Here is a 19,699-nt window from a genome sequence, read left to right as displayed (position 1 = left end):
TGACACATGATGAATATTGTTGTTCCATAAACCATGCGGCGATCAGCGTCAAGAAGAATACAACGGCCGAGTTGTTCATATCTGGCGTGCGTAACGACGGTTTCCAGATATAACGGTGGCCAATTGGCTCTCAACCAATGTTGTGCAAGGCACAAAAACGTAGTCAAATAATACCGTATCGTGGAGGATATTTATTAAACAGAGATATTGTTTCGTCTAGAGCAGCCTTTTGCACTTAAAAGTATACCAATACTTGTAAGTGAGCTTTTTCGCAATATTTCATGTTTCTTTCAACATCTTTAAACATGCAGCATTCCCCTTACAGTCACAGCCGATGTTTTCTGACATGATCTGAGCCCCCGACGTCTCGACCTGATCCCAACCCGGACGGCTGGGCCCAGCTCATCAAGGCCACCGTCTTGACCTCGCAGGTCTGTCTAATGCTCCCCACTTCTATCGACATGCTACAAAACGGTAGGTGGGAATCTAGGAATGCATTTACACGGCAGTGAAAGGGCCTACCATTCCTTAAGCCCACTGTAATAGGCTTGGGCGCTATCACGTCTTTTACTGTGACATTGCAGATGAAAAAGCGTCCATCACTATGCACAATTCCCGTTGCGTCGAAGCCCCGGGCAGCTGTAAACCAGCAAGCTCTGCCGGTGTGTTGGTGTGATAACCATCTCAAGATAGAACTGATCCGTAACGCTGCAGAGATTCGCTGCGGTACCACCAAACTAAGCGTGATACCACAACCTCCAGCCGGATACCAAACTAAACGTGACACAACAGCATCCAGCCGGATACCAAACTAAACGTGATACACCGACCTCCAACCGGATACCAAGCTAAACGTGACACAACAACCTCCAGCCGGATAACAAACTAAACGTGATACCACAACCTCCAGCCGGATATCAAACTAAACGTGATACACCGACCTCCTACCGGATACCAAGCTAAACGTGACACAACAACCTCCAGCCGGATAACAAACTAAACGTGATACATCGACCTGGAGCCGGATACCAAACTAAACGTGATACACCGACCTCCAGCCGGATGCAAAACACAGTCGGCTCGCAGACGTCGGTGTGCAGCACGTGTCACGGGCTGCGCATGTTACCGGCGTGTCGTTTCCCCGCGTGATGGGCCCCGGGCCTGGGAAGCCAGCACACCACAGCCGCGGCCAGTGGCTATCTGGCGTACCCTGTGACGTCACTGCTGTGGTCAGCGGCTGTCTGGCTTACCCTGTGACGCCACTGCTGTGGTCAGCAACTATCTGGCGTACCCTGTGACGCCGCTGCTGTGGTCAGCGGCTGTCTGGCTTACCATGTGACTCCACGGCTGTGGTCAGTGGCTGTCTGGCTTACGACGTGACTCCACGGCTGTGGTCAGTGGCTGTCTGGCTTACCCTGTGACGCCACGGCTTTTGAAATGGGTTTCGTAGTATTACAGGCATGTCTGGCCATCTCGCACAGTGGTTAATGGCACATCGCATTACTGACACGCGTCACACGGTGTTACAGTAATACTTCACTATCGTGTCTCACTGTGCTCACCAGTACGCCCCATCACTGACACGCCGCACTACGACAGCTCAGCGGCAGCGCTCGGCACTGTGATGTTGCTGTGACGTCACCCTCGATGCTAAGACGTGATATTGACGTCACTGTCGGCGCTGTGATGTTGCGGTGCCGTCACCCTCGGCGCTATGACGCGACATTGACGTCATTCTCGGCGTTGTGACGTGACAGTGACGTCACTCTGGGCGCCCTGACGTGACACTGTAGGAGCTGTGACGTGACAGTTACGTCACTCTCGGCGTTGTGACGTGGCATAAACGTCACTCTCGCAGCGGGCGCTCACCCAGCCGCTCTGCAGGCCGTAGTGTTGTAGCTGCAGGCTTCTCTCATCCTGCTCCTCCTAACGAGGGTCTCCGCGCGGAGTCAGCCCCCATGGTTCCCGCCAGGTCCCAGTGTCCCTCGCCCTGTTCCTCTTTATGAGGGTCTCTGCGCGGAGTCAGCCCTCAAGGTCCCCGCCAGGTCCCAGTGTACATGTGTGTATGGACTGAGCGTAGCATCACCACGGGCGTCTCTGCCGTCACCAGATCCTGGCGGGGATTGCTGGCCTGACGCGCTGGGCGGTTCTCCTCGCCTTCTTCGTCACCGTCTCAGGTGAGTGGCGGAATGTCTGCGGACCTCGGCAGCTGTGTAGTATGACGTCACGTGAGCCGAGCTGTCAACCGGTATAACGTCACGTGAGCCGAGCTGCCAGCCGGTATAACGTCACGTGAGCCGAGCTGCCAGCCGGTATGACGTCACGTGAGCCGAGCTGCCAGCCGGTATGACGTCACGTGACCCGAGCTGTCAACCGGTATAACGTCACGTGAGCCGAGCTGTCAACCGGTATAACGTCACGTGAGCCGAGCTGCCAGCCGGTATAACGTCACGTGAGCCGAGCTGCCAGCCGGTATGACGTCACGTGAGCCGAGCTGCCAGCCGGTATGACGTCACGTGAGCCGAGCTGCCAGCCGGTATGACGTCACGTGACCCGGGATGCCAACCGGTATGACGTCACGTGAGCCGGGCTTCGTTGGCTGTGCAGCAAGATCGCCGCTGCTTGAACGTGCCGAAGCGCGATGAACAACTAAATCGGGCGGGGGAAAAGAATGGTCGCCTGGCAGAAGTGAAATTTAACAGCCACCGCGATGTCAAGGGCAGATCTCTAACAATAAAATGTTGAGACGTGGATCACGACTCGTGGTTTGTTGCCAGCGGGTCCTTCCGATAACCATAATCCGGCTGCTGTCAGCTCCTCGGGTTGAAGGCCAAGCCAGTTCATTGGGGACGGAGCTTTTACATAACACCACTAATCGTCCCTAGCGGCATGCCGGGGGCGAGGCCCACGACAGCTAACATGAGTTCGGGAAAGACTGCGTGGAGTGAATGCCTGGCGAACCGCTTGGCTTCAGCCGAAATGCCGATCCTGACACGCGCCAGCCCTGCCAGCCATGTCTTCTCTCCGGCCTTGGCCTTGGCCTTCGCGCTTTGCAATATTGCTAGTTGTCATAGTGACGAGAGCTAGCGATCCTCTGCACGCTGGTCCGCCGAATCTGGGCAGTGTATCAATGGAGCGATATTGGTGCAGTGCATCACTCGGAGCGATATTGGCGCAGTGTATCACTCGGAGCGGTATTGACGCAGTGTATTACCGGAGCGATATTGACGCAATGTATCACCGGAGCAATATTGACACAGAGCATCACCGCAGCGATATTGACGCCGTGTGTCCCTGGAGCGATATTGACGCAGTGTCTCACTGGAGCGATATTGACGCAGTGTCTCACTGGAGCGATATTGACGCAGTGTATCACTGGAGCGATATTGACGCTGGAGAGCCGCCCGGATGGAGTGGCTGATCCCGGTCTACCCAGTAGCTCTGTAATGGCATGCTGCAAGCAGCCAAACGTACTTAAATTAAATGATTTGTGATTAATATGCACATCGCATACAGACTCTGCAGGCATCCTAATGACCAACCACGTTATTGTGTTCGTGTAGTATGCAAGCCTGCGGCTGGTTTTTATGCAGTAACATCGTGCGTTCAGGCTTGCACGCTGCGCCTGGCGACTACGCGTGAGGAGAAGCTTGCGCCGATGACCGTGTGGTAAGATAGCTTTGCTTTGACCTTGTCGGGATTTGACGTTTGACCTAACCCCGGACCTATAACCTGACAGCGATCATGTGTCATTTCCTGTGACCCCTCTCTGCGCGCCTGACCGCTGACCTGTGCCCGACACTAATCACGGGACATGACCCTGGACGTGTGATCTGACCTTTCACTCTGCCTCCTCCCATTTTGCCCTTGCCTTGCTTCGAAACCTGGTGTAGACCATGTGACCTGACCCCAAACACGTGGCCTGTCCTGGTATGTGACCTGAGCTCTGAAGCATGCGCTGAAACCAGACCCCTGTCTCCTGGCTGAACACCAGTCATGCCTTCTGACCTCCGACCCCGCCGCGCGACCTGCCCTCTGACCCCGTGACCTGGACCCACCCTCAGACCCCGTGACATGTGGCCCACCCTCTCATTTCGTGACATGTGGCCCTCCCTTTAATTCCGTGACCCGTAACAGCCCTCTGACCTGGTGCCCTCTGACCGGCCGTACCTGCAGGCGACCGGGGTCTATCAGCGAGCGTGCGCGGCCCCCAGTACGTGCCCGCCGGAGGGGAGGCGCTCCTCACGTGCATCGTCCACGGTCTGGGTGGCGGCACGGTGCTATGGCGTCGCGCCGGCGCCGACGGCCGCCATAGTCCGACCAGACTTCGGACGGCCGAGCTGCTGGCCGCCGGCCGCAGCCGAGTGACGGGGGACCCCCGTTTGCAGGTGCTGCACGGCGGTGAGTGTGTGTGTGTGGGGGGGGGGGGGGGGTTGCCGGAGTCGCGGCAAACTCAGTACCGCCACCAGCGACGATATATTGTAATGCCGGCTGGGTGGGGGTGGGGCGGAGGACTGTAAGCTACTCTCTCGGTGGTAACGTCACTCCGGATACAACGCTGCGGCATATGACGTCACTCCGGGTGCAACGCTGCGGTATATGACGTCACTCCGGGTGCAACGCTGCGGTATATGACGTCACTCCGGGTGCAACGCTGCGGCATATGACGACCATGAGTGTCCTGAGCCGACCAGCCAGGGAAACTCCCAGGCATCTGCTGCGTTCTGAGTTTGTGCTCTTTTATTTTGCCACGTAAAGAAACTATTAGCAGTGTTCCGTAATTGTTTGTTTATATTAACATTGTCCCCTTTGTTTTGTTGGTTTCTTCTCAAGATGTTAAGGTCCGCCGGGAATATCTGTCACGGTGGGAGGCTGAGCTGCAGGTGGGGGAGGCCCCCAAACATCGCCAGCTGGATACAAGCTCAACCCTTGGGCGCCACGCCTTACCACACAGTGCCGCGTCGTCCAGCACAACATCGCGGGAAACGGTGCGGCGCCAGACCTCACATCACGCCGTGCCGAGCTCAGCCGCGCCTCAACGTACCACAGCGTACCGTCACGGACCGTCACGTAACCCAACGTACCTCAACGCACCTCCACGTACCTCAACGTCTTCAACGAACCGCAACGTACCACCGCGTACCTCATGGTACATCAACATATCACAGCGTACCGTCGTGTACCTCAACGTACCGTCACCTACCTTAACGTACTACCACCTACTGCAACGTAACACAACGTACACCAGTGTACGACAACGAGCGACAACGTACCCAACGTACATAAAAATCTCAACGTACCTCAAGATATCTCAGCACACCGCATCACACCAGGCATCACGGCTGCGAGTGGGGGGGGGGGGGGAGGGTCGACGGATCTGCCCGCCCGCCAGGCTCAGCGGTCGGCGCGGCAGCTGTGTGTATCACGTGACCCGCCAAACCTGGGTCACTTCACCGCATAGCCGAACAGCGCTGCGCTGCCGCAGAGCACTAATTCCTGCAGTGCTGCAGTGTAGAAAGGCGTCACGAAGTGGATGCCCTGTTTCGTACCACACTGCGCTTCACTGATACTGACTTGCTGGGGGCACGACAGCGCTTGGGAGAGACCCTGTCGGTTCGCAGAGGGGGGGGGGGGGGAGGGGATTGTGGAGGGTCGTCAGTAGTTTCGTCGGCCTGCGCAGGGGGGGGGGGGAGTGGATTATGGAGGGTCATCAGTAGTTTCCTCTGCCTGCTGTATTTTCATATCTGATACGTGCCCCCCCCCCCCCCTCCCAGCTAGTGATTCGTTGCTTGCCTGGCACGGGCTAAGTTTCTGTTGGATGCCTTATGTTTTCTCCCCCGTCTCATCTTGTCCACAAGAAGCCATCGTGGCGTGCAGGCCATAGCTTGCCGGCCATGCTGGCTTCGCGCTGTATCAGGTGTGTGTGTCCTTGCCTCGTGCTGACATCCTGTCGCTTTCGCAGGCCTGCCTGAGGAAGGTGCTGCCGTTGGTAAGCCGGCCTACATTGTAAACACGCGTCGGGAGATAGGTCGGTTTTCGGCGTGTGTAAGCGTGCTGTAACTCGCTAAGGAGCTAACTCGCAGCTTATAACTCAGGAGCTAACTCGTAGCTTACAACAAACAAGCGCAGCGCGCACTTCAAAACACTGCAGTGATTACGTGGCTAGGAGCCTGGCCGTTCTTAGAATTTTGTATGATTGTAAGGAATAGTTTTATATTGATAACATATTCATTATGGATTAATTTTTAGTGAATCATTATTGTGATGAATGAACTATTGTCCGAGACGGAGCGATAGGCGACATGGGCCCAGTGACGACACACTTCTCATGGTGACGTCATCCCCGTGTGACGCCATCGCTGTCGTCACGGCGTTCGGAGCTCGCCTGCTTGTTCTGTCTCGGCAAAAATGCTGTCGTTGGGCATCGTTATAATTTTGTTTGGCACCGATCGCCAAAACCAGGTTTCGGCAACCGACGTAGAGTCGATGATGTGTGGCTTCAAATATTGTTGGACGTACACGGGTTCGGGAGCAAAGAGCAGTGTCTTCTTCGGGAGCAGAGTGTGAGTTGATTTGTACGACCTACGTCTGCCATGGAAATCCCGGCTGGTTGCCGCAAGGCGGAGTGCAGGAGCATTTCTCCCATTAGGCCTGCCGCTCGACTCCGCTAGTGCTAGGCCTGCTGCTCGGCTCCGCTAGTGCTAGGCCTGCCGCTCGGCTCCGCTAGTGCTAGGCCTGCTGCTCGGCTCCGCTAGTGCTAGGCCTGCTGCTCGGCTCCGCTAGTGCTAGGCCTGCTGCTCGGCTCCGCTAGTGCTAGGCCTGTTGCTCGGCTCCGCTAGTGCTCGTGGCCATGGTGGGACGATTACCGCTATCGATTTGGTCAGCTACTGTTGATCGCCAGATTTTTCCTACTGTTTCATCGAAAATTCATGTTAAAGTGAAGGCCGACACATTTCAAGGGTTTCGCCGAGTGTGGATGGCTCATAACTTTATAACGCTTTGTTTCATTTTCCGCAAAGACGTCGTAGCAAAACAACGCAAGTTGCTGCAGCCTGAGTAACTTAAACATCGCTTAATTACGCCAAAATACTCTATAGCACAAAACTAGACCTAAGTCAAACGTTTCAAAACTAGACTATTATCAACCTCGTGTAGTTAAAAACATGTAGCATGCGGAAAAAAACAGAAGAATGACTCAAGTAAACACAGTGACCGCGGAGCCCTAAAGGTGCGCCTTATTCACTCAGGTGGACTGAACTGGACACAACATCGCAGGTTTTATTTTTGGTTCGTTTAGGCTCGGGGCCTCGATTTGTGTTCACTGAAATATCGTAGACTTAGAGGGGATCTGATAAGGGCATACAAGATAGTGAAGGGGATAGCCAATGTAGATGAAGCACTACATGGAGCGCTGAAAATTAGGCCGAGACATACAGGAAACCAGCTTAATAAAGCAAAAGGTAGGGGTAGCACTATTACGAGACAGATGTGATTTAGTCAAAGAATAGTGAGCCATCGGAATGGGCTGCCAAACGAAAATGTAGGAAGTCCCTCCCTAGGAGCGTTCAAAAACCGTTTGGACAAATAATGTCGGTCTAAGTATCTCACTTATAGCTAAATTTATGGAGGTCAGGTGGCAAGATAAGTTTCGAGGATATGTACGGAACCTGAGGTAGTCTAACTCGATGGGCCGTGTGGCTCTTTGGTGGCCGGATGTCTTTAGGTATTATGCCTTGTATGCCTATTATGTCTCCATTTATTTTACCTCTGATAGTATAAGTAGAAGCCTTCTTTAACTTTTATGTAAGCTAGAGCTTCCATTTTTATTGTCCAGCACGAACCTGGGCTCTAAAAGGTTCGAGGGGGGGGGGGGCAGATTGAATATGGGAAAGCAGTGGTCCACCCAAAAGATTACACATCAACGCCGGTGTTTATTGGTTACCAGCACCAAACATCTAGCCTTGGATGCTCCTGCCACGCTCTTCCACATCCAGCCATGAAGGCCGTCTGACCTCCCATTGAATGAGGCTTTGTCAGTCGTCCGAGCACGTGACCGGCCGGGCGCTTCCCATCGGCCGGGCTGGACTGGTCGCATGGTTCTACTTTTAACCGCTAGGCGGCGCCGTATGCCGACAGTTCTGGCTTCTGTCGGCAGGTAGCGACGTGTACGTACTGGTTCTCCGCAACGTTACCGTCCGGGACGAGGGTCTGTACGTCTGCGAGGTGAACAGCGATCCGGTGGCGCGCTCTTTCCACCGGCTGCACGGTGAGGACCCGGTAGGGGGGAAGAGGAGGGGCAAGTCTTCCGTCTTTCTCCAGCGACGCTCGTGCTGCAACAGCGGAGCGGGCGGGGCTCGTTCATATTCGGTTAGGGCGGAGTGTGGCAGGACTTAGCATTGTTTTGTCTCCTGTTATCTATCCTTGCGATCGACTGGCCACGACTTTGCTGTTTTCCCACTGACGTGGCATCGTTTTGAGCTGCAAAGCCATGTCGCGGAGAGAGCCAACTATTTGTCTAGCTTATCCACCCCCGTTGTCGCCTCTCTTTCTCTCTGTTTATTATTGACGCGGCCGCATCGCCTTCCTTTTCGTTTCCGTGCGTGCGTCCGCCTGTATTCTCCCCTCCCCCTCCCCGTGACGTGCCGTGCCGCCGCCGTTCCAGTGATCTCCACCAGCCTCGCTCCTCCCCGCGTGGGGCCGGCGCCCCCCGCCAGCCCGCGCTCGGAGCACGCGTTTGGCCGCTGCTGCCACGCTCGGAATGTCTCCTCCAGCTGTCTGCACCTCTGCACCCTGGAGGTCAGCCCCGCCGCCGCTGCCGCTGTCTGACGTCATCCCGAGCTTCTGAGGTCGCTGTGCTGTCGGACCTTGCGATGTCTGCACTCGGACTAAAGTAATAACCAATATCATTTCAGAACATAGAATAATATTGAATGCGTTTGGAATGCTCAACAATGCTCACTGCTTGGTTATTTTTCATATGTGTATCGCTCTTTACTGTCCCTGGGCGGCGCTTGGTCATTTGAAAGGTCACCTTGAAATACGGACCTGTGCCACCACCACTTACCACACTGGTCAGCTGTGCCACCAGCACTTACCACACTGGTCATCTGTGCCATCAGCACTTACCACACTGGTCAGCTGTGCCACCAGTACTTACCTCTCTGGTCATCTGTGCCATCAGTATTTACCACACTGGTCAGCTGTGCCACCAGCACTTACCTCTCTGGTCATCGGTCACCTGGCCTCGTAAGAACCGAGGTGATGTCCGAGACTGAGCTAATGCTCTCGTCATTTCACTGCCACACGATCTCGGCAAAGGAGGTTCCACTGTTCCACTGAGCGCTCAGCTCCACTGAGCGCGGCGCCGGTGGCGGACGTGCCGTGGTCTCTCCCCACCTCGCGACCACAGTGGCCTTTTAGCTGATCGCTTACCATGTTTCGTAAACAGTTTTAGTGGCAGTGTGATAATGAGAGTGCCTGTGCGCGAGTGAGAAGGTGAAGGATCATTTCGCCGATCACGTGAATCGCCACCGACTACCGTGACTACCGTGACTACCGAGACGGGACCACCTACCTGCCGGCTGTGCAGCGACGGGCCCGAGGCGACAACTACCGGCGACTCCTGAGCCTATGAACAACGCGACTACAAACATTTCCGCTCCAGTTCTGGAGCGGACGAGCTAGAAAGCTAGCGGCAAGCCTGCGCTCTGCAATGAATCGCCAGCTGCTCCGCCTATTGGTGGCCTTGGCGGTCGCCCAGGTTATCGTGCGGGCCGCCTTGCCGACCCCAAATCCCTGGCTCCCGGCTCGGCGCGTGCCCTCGGGCCATGCGGGGTCAGCTGTTGAGTGCGGACCGCGCCAGGTCACCGCGGCGGCCAGGGGCGAGCCCAGGGTTGCCTCGGTCGGCTTGGGTGCGGGCGGGAGCGCGGGCCGGCCCTCTGGTGGCCGTGGGCCTGACTCAGGTGACAGCCGCCGGCGCGCCGGGGCAAGCGATCGCGGCGCCGGGGCTGTAGGGGAGGGGCGAGGTGGCGGGCGCCCGGCGGGTGAACTATGCGTCGCGCAGTTAAACATACAAAGTTTGAAACCCAAACTGCCAGATCTACGTCACAGTCTAACTGATATGCATCAGTTTGATATTCTCGCACTCAGTGAGACGTGGCTGCGGCCGTCTGTCCCCGCCCGGCTGCTGAACATTGATGGGTACCGGCTATACCAACACGACCGGCCTGAGACAGCGGACTGCCTAGGGGTTACGGAGGGGTCGCAGCTCTGGCGCGAGACTCGTTTGATGTGACTGTTCTGAAAACGTCTCATACTGCCATTAGTTCATCGAATCTTGAGATTATTTGGACCCTTGTTCGACCCGCTAAAAGCAAAGCAGATTATGTTCGGGTCGTTGTACCGACATCCCACGAACACAGCCTGGCAGGTGTGTGATGATCTCGATGATTTTGAGAACCAGTTACAATGTGTAATGTCCACATATGACTGCCCAATAGTGATCGCCGGTGATTTAAGCATCAACCTGATTGGCTCGAGCACAGGCACCGGCTATCAGAAATTGATGCAGCTGTTACGGTCTTACACTCTACATATGTGTAACGATTCCTATCCAACGTACCATCCTGCTGGCTCGCTGTCAGATGTTACGATCACAAATCACAAGGACCTCATCCAACGCTGTGGTGTCACCGCCTGTCACTATAGTCCGCATGACTTCACGCGAATATTGCTGAAAGTATCGAAAGGGAAACGCCAAACCAATGTCATCACATCCCGCTGCCTGAATCGAGTTGATTTTGATTATTTCAATGATCTGCTTATGAACGCCGACTGGTCTCTCGTCTATGGAAGTGCGACGACGTCTGAGAAGTGGGGCTCTTTTCTAGGAGTGTTTACACCCCATTTGAATGCCGTCGCGCCTGCCCGGCGCATTAAACTGCGCTGTCAATCCGCCCCGCCTGTCTCAGCTGATACGCGTGTGCTGATGGTTCGTCGCCGCGTCGCTCTAGCGTGCTGTTCGCGTGCTGAGTACAAGGCACTCAATAAGCAGACACGGGCAGCTATTAGACGGGACTGTCGCGATCATATTAGGAAGCAGATTTCTGAGGCAGGTCACTCCGGCATGTGGCGGTGCGTTAAATCGGTTATTGGCGGTAAACAGGGTACGTCAGCCACACCTAACATTCATCCTGATACTCTGAATGGCTACTTTGTGAAGGTAGGGCCTACGACTGCCGCCAGCGTGCCGAACCGAGGCACGGCTTTGCCAGTCAGGCTCCCCCGAGTTATGACCTGCTCATTTAAGGTGCATCCTGTCATGCGATGAGCTGCTTGCAGCTATGTCTGCGATAAACCCGACGACATCCTGTGTGCTAGATGAACTTAGTACGCAGCTCTTACAGAAGTCTTTTCGTGGTGTCGGCTGTCCCCTACTTGACGTCACCAATAGCAGTCTCATTGAGGGAACGGTGCCCAGCGCCTGGAAACACGCTCTTGTCGCAGCGCTCCCGAAAACCAGTGATCTGAACGATCCTACCAAATTTAGGCCAATCTCTGTAGTGCCAGCGATAGCAAAGATAGTCGAGCGTATTGTTCATCATCAGCTTAGCTCATATTTTAACGAGCGTGATTTATTTTCGCATACACAACACGGATATCGTACGAACTTTTCAACAGAGACCGCACTTACTGTAGTGACTGATAAAATACTCACCGCGATGGATGCTAGGGAGATCGCTCTGCTTGTTTTGATAGATCTGTCAAAATGCTTTGACGTTGTGGATCACCAGCTTCTCTTATCCAAGCTTAAGATACACAATATTGACACGAAATGGCTTGAAAGCTACCTTTGCGGGCATACCCAACAGGTTCAGATCAGATATCCTTCAGGGCATACTGCACGCTCTCTGTCTTCCCAATGGGATGGGGTATTTCAGGGTACCGCCCTCGGGCCGCTCCTATGTTCCATTTCCTCGAACGATCTAGCGTTATATTCAGAAGGTGCTACGGTGATACAATATGCCGATGACACATATATTTTGGTTACTGGAAAGAAAAGTGCAATGCAACATCTTGTCGGAACCATGGAGAGTACCTGGTCAATTGTATTGGACTGGTTTAACAAACCCTCAATGAAAGTCAATACAACAAAGACGCAGTTAATAGTTTTCGGGACAAAGACTATGCTGCGTAATATGCCTCCTGTGCATGTCAAGTTCGGGTCAGCTGACATCACTGAAAGCAATACTGTCAAAAACCTTGGTTTGGTGATGGACAGAAATCTCACATTTGAACAGCGCATTGATCAGCTGTTGCCAGGTCGACGGGCGCTCTGATGGCCCTGTCCCATGCCAAGCATGTACTCCCAAGAGACACCCTCGTTCGCATCGTCGGAGCTCTAGTTCTTTCCTCCATTAGATACTGTATAGCACTGTATGGTACTCACGGAGCCACCCAGCTCCATCGCGTGCAAAAACACGTGAACTTCTGTGCGCGGGTTGTGAGCGGAAAGAGAAGTTGTGACCATATATCGGATGTTGTCAGGGATCTACGATGGCTTAGTGCTGATCAGCTCGTCAGATATCATATGTTGTGCTTGCTCAAAAAAGCCTTACTCACGGGTCAGCCACCAGATATAGAAGTGATGTTCACACGTGCTGAGCACACTCATGAAACGCGACAGGCTAACCAGCTGAGGCGCCCCCGAGTGGTGAGCAAATCTGGCACTCGCCGATTTAGCTACAGAGCATCGGATTTGTTTAACTGCCTGCCGCTCGACTTGCGCAATGTTCAGAGTCTAGGCCGCTTCAAGCGCCAACTTATGGAGTTGCTACTGAGGCGAATGTTGGCACATGAGTGGGTGCGTGTGTGTATTCGATTGTGTGTGATGCTACAATGTGAATGCAGTAGTGTGATCACCGAGATGATCCCTTGACCGATGCGTGATGTGTTAGGCTATTTATATTAGGTTTCACATTGTCTCTTTTATGCCCGTTTTTATCAATGATACGTGTAACTTCTAAAAAGCCACTGGATCTTGTCGAAAGTTACGAACTATATGGACTAGGACTAGGAGGCAAACACCAATATCGTTTCACCAGTGCACCCCAGCCCTCCAAAACAGGCCAGATGCCGTTGGTCGGGGTCCTGCCACCTGCGGTGTATCTTGTCATTCAAATTATCCTCCTCGCTAAGCTGACCTAGTGTGTGACCTGATCGGCCATGTGCTGGACAGGGTCTGGTGGCGGGCGGCGGTCCGGCTGATGTGGACACCTGACCTTGTGTGTGACCTGATCGGCCATGTGCTGGACAGGGTCTGGTGGCGGGCGGCGGTCCGGCTGATGTGGACACCTGACCTTGTGTGTGACCTGATCGGCCATGTGCTGGACAGGGTCTGGCGGCGGCGGCGGTCCGGCTGATGTGGACGCCTAACCTTGTGTGTGACCTGATCGGCCGTGTGCTGGACAGGGTCTGGTGGCGGCGGCGGTCCGGCTGATGTGGACAACTGACCTTGTGTGTGACCTGATCGGCCATGTGCTGGACAGGGTCTGGTGGCGGGCGGCGGTCCGGCTGATGTGGACGCCTGCGAAGCCGACTTCGCCCGAATTGTTGACTGCGCGGCAGGTGAGCGTAAACGGACATCACCACCGCATCACCACCGCTAATGCTGCTGCACTGGGACAAGACCAACCACTCCACCTGTTAACCAGCATTCCACCAACAAGCGGCAACTACAGCGGGCTGGAGCATGCTGCAGTGCCGTCGGAGATTATGCCTGATCAGCTCTCCTGGCAGTGCTCCGTTACAAATTTTCAATGTGTCTATGTGCGGAAACTGTGTGGAGCTGATGCCATTCGCTGCAGAGATCTGGTAGCCCTCGGGAGCTGTTTGAAACCTGCGGAGAGCGTGGGAGTCAGGCTGCTAAATCCTGTTTTCGGGCAGTCTATGCAGTGCATGCCAGATGGTTAAAGGCATACGCTTGCATTGCTTTAATATGACAACGGCCAGGCACGGGCGCTGGGTTTGGCATATTATGGTTAAACTTTATAAATACTTGACCGCCTGCGTTAATGTCTGGCTCAAAACTACAAACAAGGGTGAAAAAGTGTCTTTTCTGTCACTGACGAAATTTGAACCATCTTCATTGTCACCTAGAGCCAAATCTTTCCGAAACCATGGCAATACAGCTCTAGTTGTGATAAACCACAAAAACAAAGACAAATTAGATAAAACGTAGCACAGCCACCAAACATGTTAGTTTCGGGAGTTCATTTGCACTAAAACATCAATTGCTGACTTTCCAACACTGAATGATGGGTGAGACTAAGCTAACACAATCGCAAGATGAAGGCATAGTTAACATAACCAGCCTAGAGGCGTTTAGTTTCCTTTTCAGTTGAGGGGAGGGGAAATGCGCCTCCTAACCAGTGATGAGGCTTCCTTTTTTAGTTAGCATCTTTATCAGTTGTTTTATTATTCACAATTTTTTAGTTCGGCCTCCCAAAACTAATATTTAGAAACTTCACCACTGCTGCTAAGCATGAAAAGAAAGCGCGTCTTATCTGGGGAGAAACTTATTTCAGTAGATTTCGGGGTAGGCTCAGTCATTTTTTTTCTGCGCTCTCCTCCTCTTTCCTGTCTCACCCCACACGTACTTTGAAAAACTGCATCCCTGTAGCCCCACATTTGCCGATAAATGTTTTTTTTAATAGCATTGGAGGTGATATCACTTTTGGTTTTGTGACGTCGTCGTGAAATCAGCTGGAAGTGTTGGCGGCCTTCACTATCTTTGCATAATCATTATCGATGCATTACTCGCCTTTTTCCAACAGGATCCCAATTATTAAGACCAAAGCCCATTTAAATTTGGTAACAGATGCAGACATTTGTGAACACCCATCGCACCTCTATGCAGCTTTATATGCAATACAATGATCATTAAAAGCGTTTTATCTTACGCGTGTCCACCGATCAGTACGCTAACTCTGAGGTGCAAAGGGCAATGTGATAGGCCCACACCAGCGATGTTCGGCCTCTTATCTCCAAGCCGCTGTCCCCCTTAGCAGCAGGAATCCCCGGATGAATCCTTGACATGTGTCGCTCCAAGGTACTCCGTTTACCTCTGGGACTGGAGCTTAGTTATCCACAAACTACAACCCTTCTTGATCAGCAGGGCTTTTAACGCTATTACCTGAAAAAACTGACGATTTGCTACGCTCTTCCAGACTGTCAGCTCCTCACGACATGAGCACAACCAACAGTTGCCTACATCCTTGCACTGAACCCACCGCATTACTGCGCGGCGAACATTCGCGACCATCTGTCTCGACCGGCACGACGCTTTAAAACGCTGCAAAGCAAACTGATCACATTCGTCGCAAGATGCTGCGGCTAGCTGCGACTCTTAGGACTAGTAATAGGCCTAATTATTTGGCATTTTATGCTGTTTCATGTCAGTTCAAACTTGTTCTCATTTTCGAAATTTTGTCACCAGTTGGCCCGCAACAGTCTCAGTTTCTGTAACCTGCCATATCCGGTAAATCAGAGGCTTTTTTCGCCCCTGGCTACAACCCGGCTCACGCCAGAAAAAATCAAATGTAGCATGGACACTGCGTTTCTACCACATGTATGACAGGTCTCCGCCTTTCCCGCACGTGTACCATGTGGATTACTGTGTCCATGCTGATGCAATTGAAACTCTTCCTCTAAAAGCACATGGGTTTCAGTACAATTACACATTTGCCCGTTCGTATCCGGACGTCAAAAACATACCGGCGTGTCGGTGACTCCATGGCCTGGCGCACTGAAAACACGGCCCAACTGGTGTTGGGCACTTCCAGACGGGAGAAACCACCTGCCGTGTTGTGAGGACCAGGGGGTGCCGGACATGTGTACCCACATATGCCGAGGACAGCACTTCCTGCAGAAGGTCACCATCAGAGACTACTTCAGCTGCCACGCCTTCGCCAACGACATCATCAACTGCATCTCGCGAGGGATCGGTTAGTCGCTGTTGGTCTCCGTGCTCAGGCACGGACAGATTTATCTGCATGCTTAGCACACATGTGTGATCATGTCAGTTTCATGAATTCCTTGTATTCGTTAATGTGAGCAGCGCACGTCTTTTCTATTGAATTAAGTTATGTAACTCGTTTGCATTTTCCGTGATTTGCAAAGTTATACAGCATGCGCACTAAATAATAGCGGTCTGTACGTAAATGTTGTATTTTGTATTTAGCGACCAATCTATGTCGCTGACCAATATCTGCACGAGGTTATTGTTAGGACTGGTGTACTTTGCCATGCACGCAGTGCATAGTAATGCTAAATGATTTGTATCCATTGCGACAAATCAGTCAGGCAAGTTCTCGCCTCAAATTCAATTTGGTTTTGTGTTTGTACTTTGCTTGCTCGACGACCGTCCACGAGGTGGGTTTTTCGGTTTCGGCGTGTTGCGACGTTCGCTACCTTCCGGTCGTTACATCACTCACTCACTCGTGATAACACATTATAAAATCACTATAACAGGCGATACTACGAAGTATATCATAACAAACGAAGCTAAGAACTAGGCTATGAAATACGATACGATAAACTAACGTGCAATAAATATGATATGATGCAGGCTAGAAGATGGCAGCGCTTTTCCGCAGCTGTATATGACGATAAGAGACGTCGAAGCTATGGGGTACGTACGAAGTAAAAAAAAATGGATGATCTAACTTAGCAATAGAATGTGCTAAGCCCAGCGTACACTCCCAATGATGAAATGCATATAAATTGTAAGCATATGGAGTTTGCATTGACTTGCAAATATCACACTCGTGCATAAATATGACATACAATCATACAGGTACCTAGCAGGGGTTTAACACTGACGTGCATGACCTAAACATCTGCATTTTGAAATGCGGGTTTTTTATTCGCTCAAAAGTTAGAGATGAAGACCTGGTGGTGGTCGGAGACAGCCGGTTTCAAGGTGCCGCTGTAAGATCATTAAAGGCTCGCTTGGTGGCCTCCAATGGGCACCTGGGCGAGTGGAGAGACGTTGGCATGGAGGAGCGCGTCTCCCTTAGCGAAAAAAGGGGAACGTAGCGTAAACAGAGATTGGACAGCTGGAGGTGATTCTTTACAGCTTAGAGCTTTGCATACTTTCTGCACGTCCCTCTCGTTCCCAAAATCATTAATCCGGGGCCAGCCTACATATTCCAAAGTCTGTGTTGTGTGCTGGCTGCGTTTTATGCCAGAGACAGACTTGGCGGCAAAATCTTTAACTTTTGTAACGCGCTGCACCGACACTTGATCGTCCCATGCCACAAGCAAGGACGGTAACACATATGTGGAAAAACGTAGGCTTCGATAATAAGTTGGAGAACATCAAGTATAAACTTAAACCTGAGGCGGTACAGCGATATTATAATTCCGTCGCATTTTTGCAAGACTTTGGCGTCCTGCTTCTCCCACGAAAACATCCAGTCTACGATCACGCAGATAAGTTTGATGCTCCGTGAAGGTTCGATAGCTTCTCCATCCATCGTAAAGTGAAAATGACAGGTTTTTTACAATATAGTTTCAACCTATCCGAGCAAAAGTCGGTTTTGTCCTTATTCGTTTTCAATGAGTTTGCGCTGAACCGAGCCTCTAGGTCGCAAATTGATATTTCCAGACAACGCATTACACTCTTTTAGCTTCGAGATTCGGCTTGTTTCGAGGAGCGTGGTCCAGGAGTTGAGTGTCATCTGCATATGAGATGAGGTGTCCATATGGCAGGTGACTTCTGATATCACCTTAGGTTAGTGGGACCCTGTCTGGAAGGCGAACGAAAAATCCTTAAATAAAATGAGCCCCACCGGCGGCTGGAGGAACACACTGTTTGCATGGACATTTGCTGTCACATGCGTAAACATGTCTCTTCACACGTTCTGGTGTCTTTTTGTCGGATCCTTCCAAGTTGTGATGCATGAACAGATCTACTACTGTATTTCAAAGGACACGCTACAGGCTGAAATGCGAAGCTATTGTAGGTGTTTGCGCTTATGCGCGCTAGAATATAGCTCGTACTTGGTTCTAACAGGATGTTTTGATTTTTTTGCCGTCGCACAGTCGTTGGTCCATCATCCCTGTACTGCGCATTGTTTAGTGTCTAGAAACTTTCAGCGACTTCACACGAGCCGCCTTATAGCCATTTCCGACACCTGACCTTTGATATTTGTGTAATGAAAGCCTCACGTGTCATCATCGCCATGAACAGTTCCTCAGATCCATTCGGTGGCAGGCTGTCCACCCTCACCATTGAGTCCTGCGTTTTCCAGTGCGTTGATGCCGACCAAGGCATTCTTGACGCCACTTCTCCGTGACTCCCAGACCCCGGGTTACCCAAAACGCCATTGCCTCAGGCTATCTCAAGATCATATTTTTCCCGTGACTGTTGTGACCCAGTGAGCTGTCGGCGCCCAGGAAAGTCTCGGGGTCAGTCTCCCCGTGACCTTTGCCGCTGTGTGACCCAGAGACACTGCCGACGTCGCCGGACCGGCTGGAGGTCACAGCTCGCTCGCTGACTTCTTTGCGCGTCAGCTGGATCAGCGGGCGTGGTGGCGTCATCGCGCCGGCCGCTGATTGGTTCGCCGTGCGCGTGACCCGTCTGCGCACCTTCGATGGCGAACGTCTGGGGCTTCGGAAGGGAAATGGCTCGCAGGTGGTGACGTCACAAGAGGTCGCGCTGACGTCACAAGATGTCTCTCTGATGTCACAGGAGGACGCGAGTGATGACCTGACTCAGCTCTATAACGTGAGTAGGTGGCGGAAACTGTCGGCGATGCGTCTACAGTTCTCTCCATTGCTTGCTCCGTCGTACAGTTCTGCTGCCGCTATTTGTTGGCGCATGCTTGCGACTTACGAGGGTTTTGCTACGCCAGTACACCGCATGTGTTTGCTAGAATATGCATTCTATAATGGTTATAGATTGCCAAGGTGTACGCTAGCTGCGGAATGCTTGCATTTGTGGCAAGTGGAGTATTTTGCAGCATTTCGTGATTTGCTAAGCAGGTTTTATCAATGAGCAAAACATGGTCTCTAGTTGTCTATGTGATGTGTAATGCTTTTTTCTGTAATGCGTTTGCGTTTTGTTGACCAGGCTGGCTTTTCGCGCGCAAGGAACGCACGGACTAATGCAACCGTACATCGAGACTAAGACCGAATTGATTCTTACCGCCTTTGGGTGACCTCTCCGCCACAACAGTCACACGCTGACCTTGTTACCCGGTGATTCCCCTGCTGACCCATCTGACCCTATCCGATCGGTCATCTCCTCCATTCTGACTCCTTTCACCTCTGTACAAGGGGCCATCTCCTCCGCGCTGACCCATCCGACCCCTGTCAGAGAGGTCACCCCTGCTGACCGGTGACCCCGCCACCGCAGGTCAGTGGGTCCCGCCGCTCGCTGCTGGTGTCAGGACTGCGGCCTCTCACCATGTACCAAGTCTCGGTGACCGCATACAACGACCACGGGGGCAGCCTGCCCTCCGACCGGGTGCGGGCGGTCACTTGGCTGCCGGAGAGCCGTGCCGGGGTCGGGGCACCGCCGGCACTGCCAGAGGTCAAACAGTGCTGCCAGGAGGCCGGCGTCAGAGAGCCGAGGTTAGTCTGGAGTCAGCCCAGAGAGCTGGTAGAACTGAGCGAAGACGGCCGACTTCGCAGT

The 19,699-nt window shown here is 52.8% G+C and overlaps 1 protein-coding gene across 2 annotated transcripts in view; it reads left to right on the top strand.

Moving 5' to 3' along the window:
* Window positions 1-19,699, top strand: part of LOC119100623 (Ig-like and fibronectin type-III domain-containing protein 1) — a 68,214-nt gene that overhangs the window by 23,138 nt on the left and 25,377 nt on the right. The window contains exons 2-10 of one of the 2 annotated variants that reach the window (XM_037223737.1): window positions 2,111-2,177; window positions 4,177-4,401; window positions 5,963-5,989; window positions 8,156-8,266; window positions 8,663-8,796; window positions 13,548-13,626; window positions 15,843-16,004; window positions 18,510-18,790; window positions 19,421-19,638. In XM_037223737.1, coding sequence (XP_037079632.1) covers window positions 2,111-2,177; window positions 4,177-4,401; window positions 5,963-5,989; window positions 8,156-8,266; window positions 8,663-8,796; window positions 13,548-13,626; window positions 15,843-16,004; window positions 18,510-18,790; window positions 19,421-19,638 — 1,304 coding nt within the window. The remainder of the gene's footprint in view (window positions 1-2,110; window positions 2,178-4,176; window positions 4,402-5,962; window positions 5,990-8,155; window positions 8,267-8,662; window positions 8,797-13,547; window positions 13,627-15,842; window positions 16,005-18,509; window positions 18,791-19,420; window positions 19,639-19,699) is intronic. The other variant, XM_037223814.1, reaches the window with a different exon arrangement.

Source organism: Pollicipes pollicipes, unplaced genomic scaffold, assembly GCF_011947565.3.
Source record: "Pollicipes pollicipes isolate AB1234 unplaced genomic scaffold, Ppol_2.1 Scaffold_1600;HRSCAF=1878_pilon_pilon_pilon, whole genome shotgun sequence".
Taxonomy (NCBI): Eukaryota; Metazoa; Arthropoda; class Thecostraca; order Pollicipedomorpha; family Pollicipedidae; genus Pollicipes; species Pollicipes pollicipes.
Note: the sequence above shows the minus strand (reverse complement) of the source record. Positions and strands in the feature narration are given on the sequence as shown.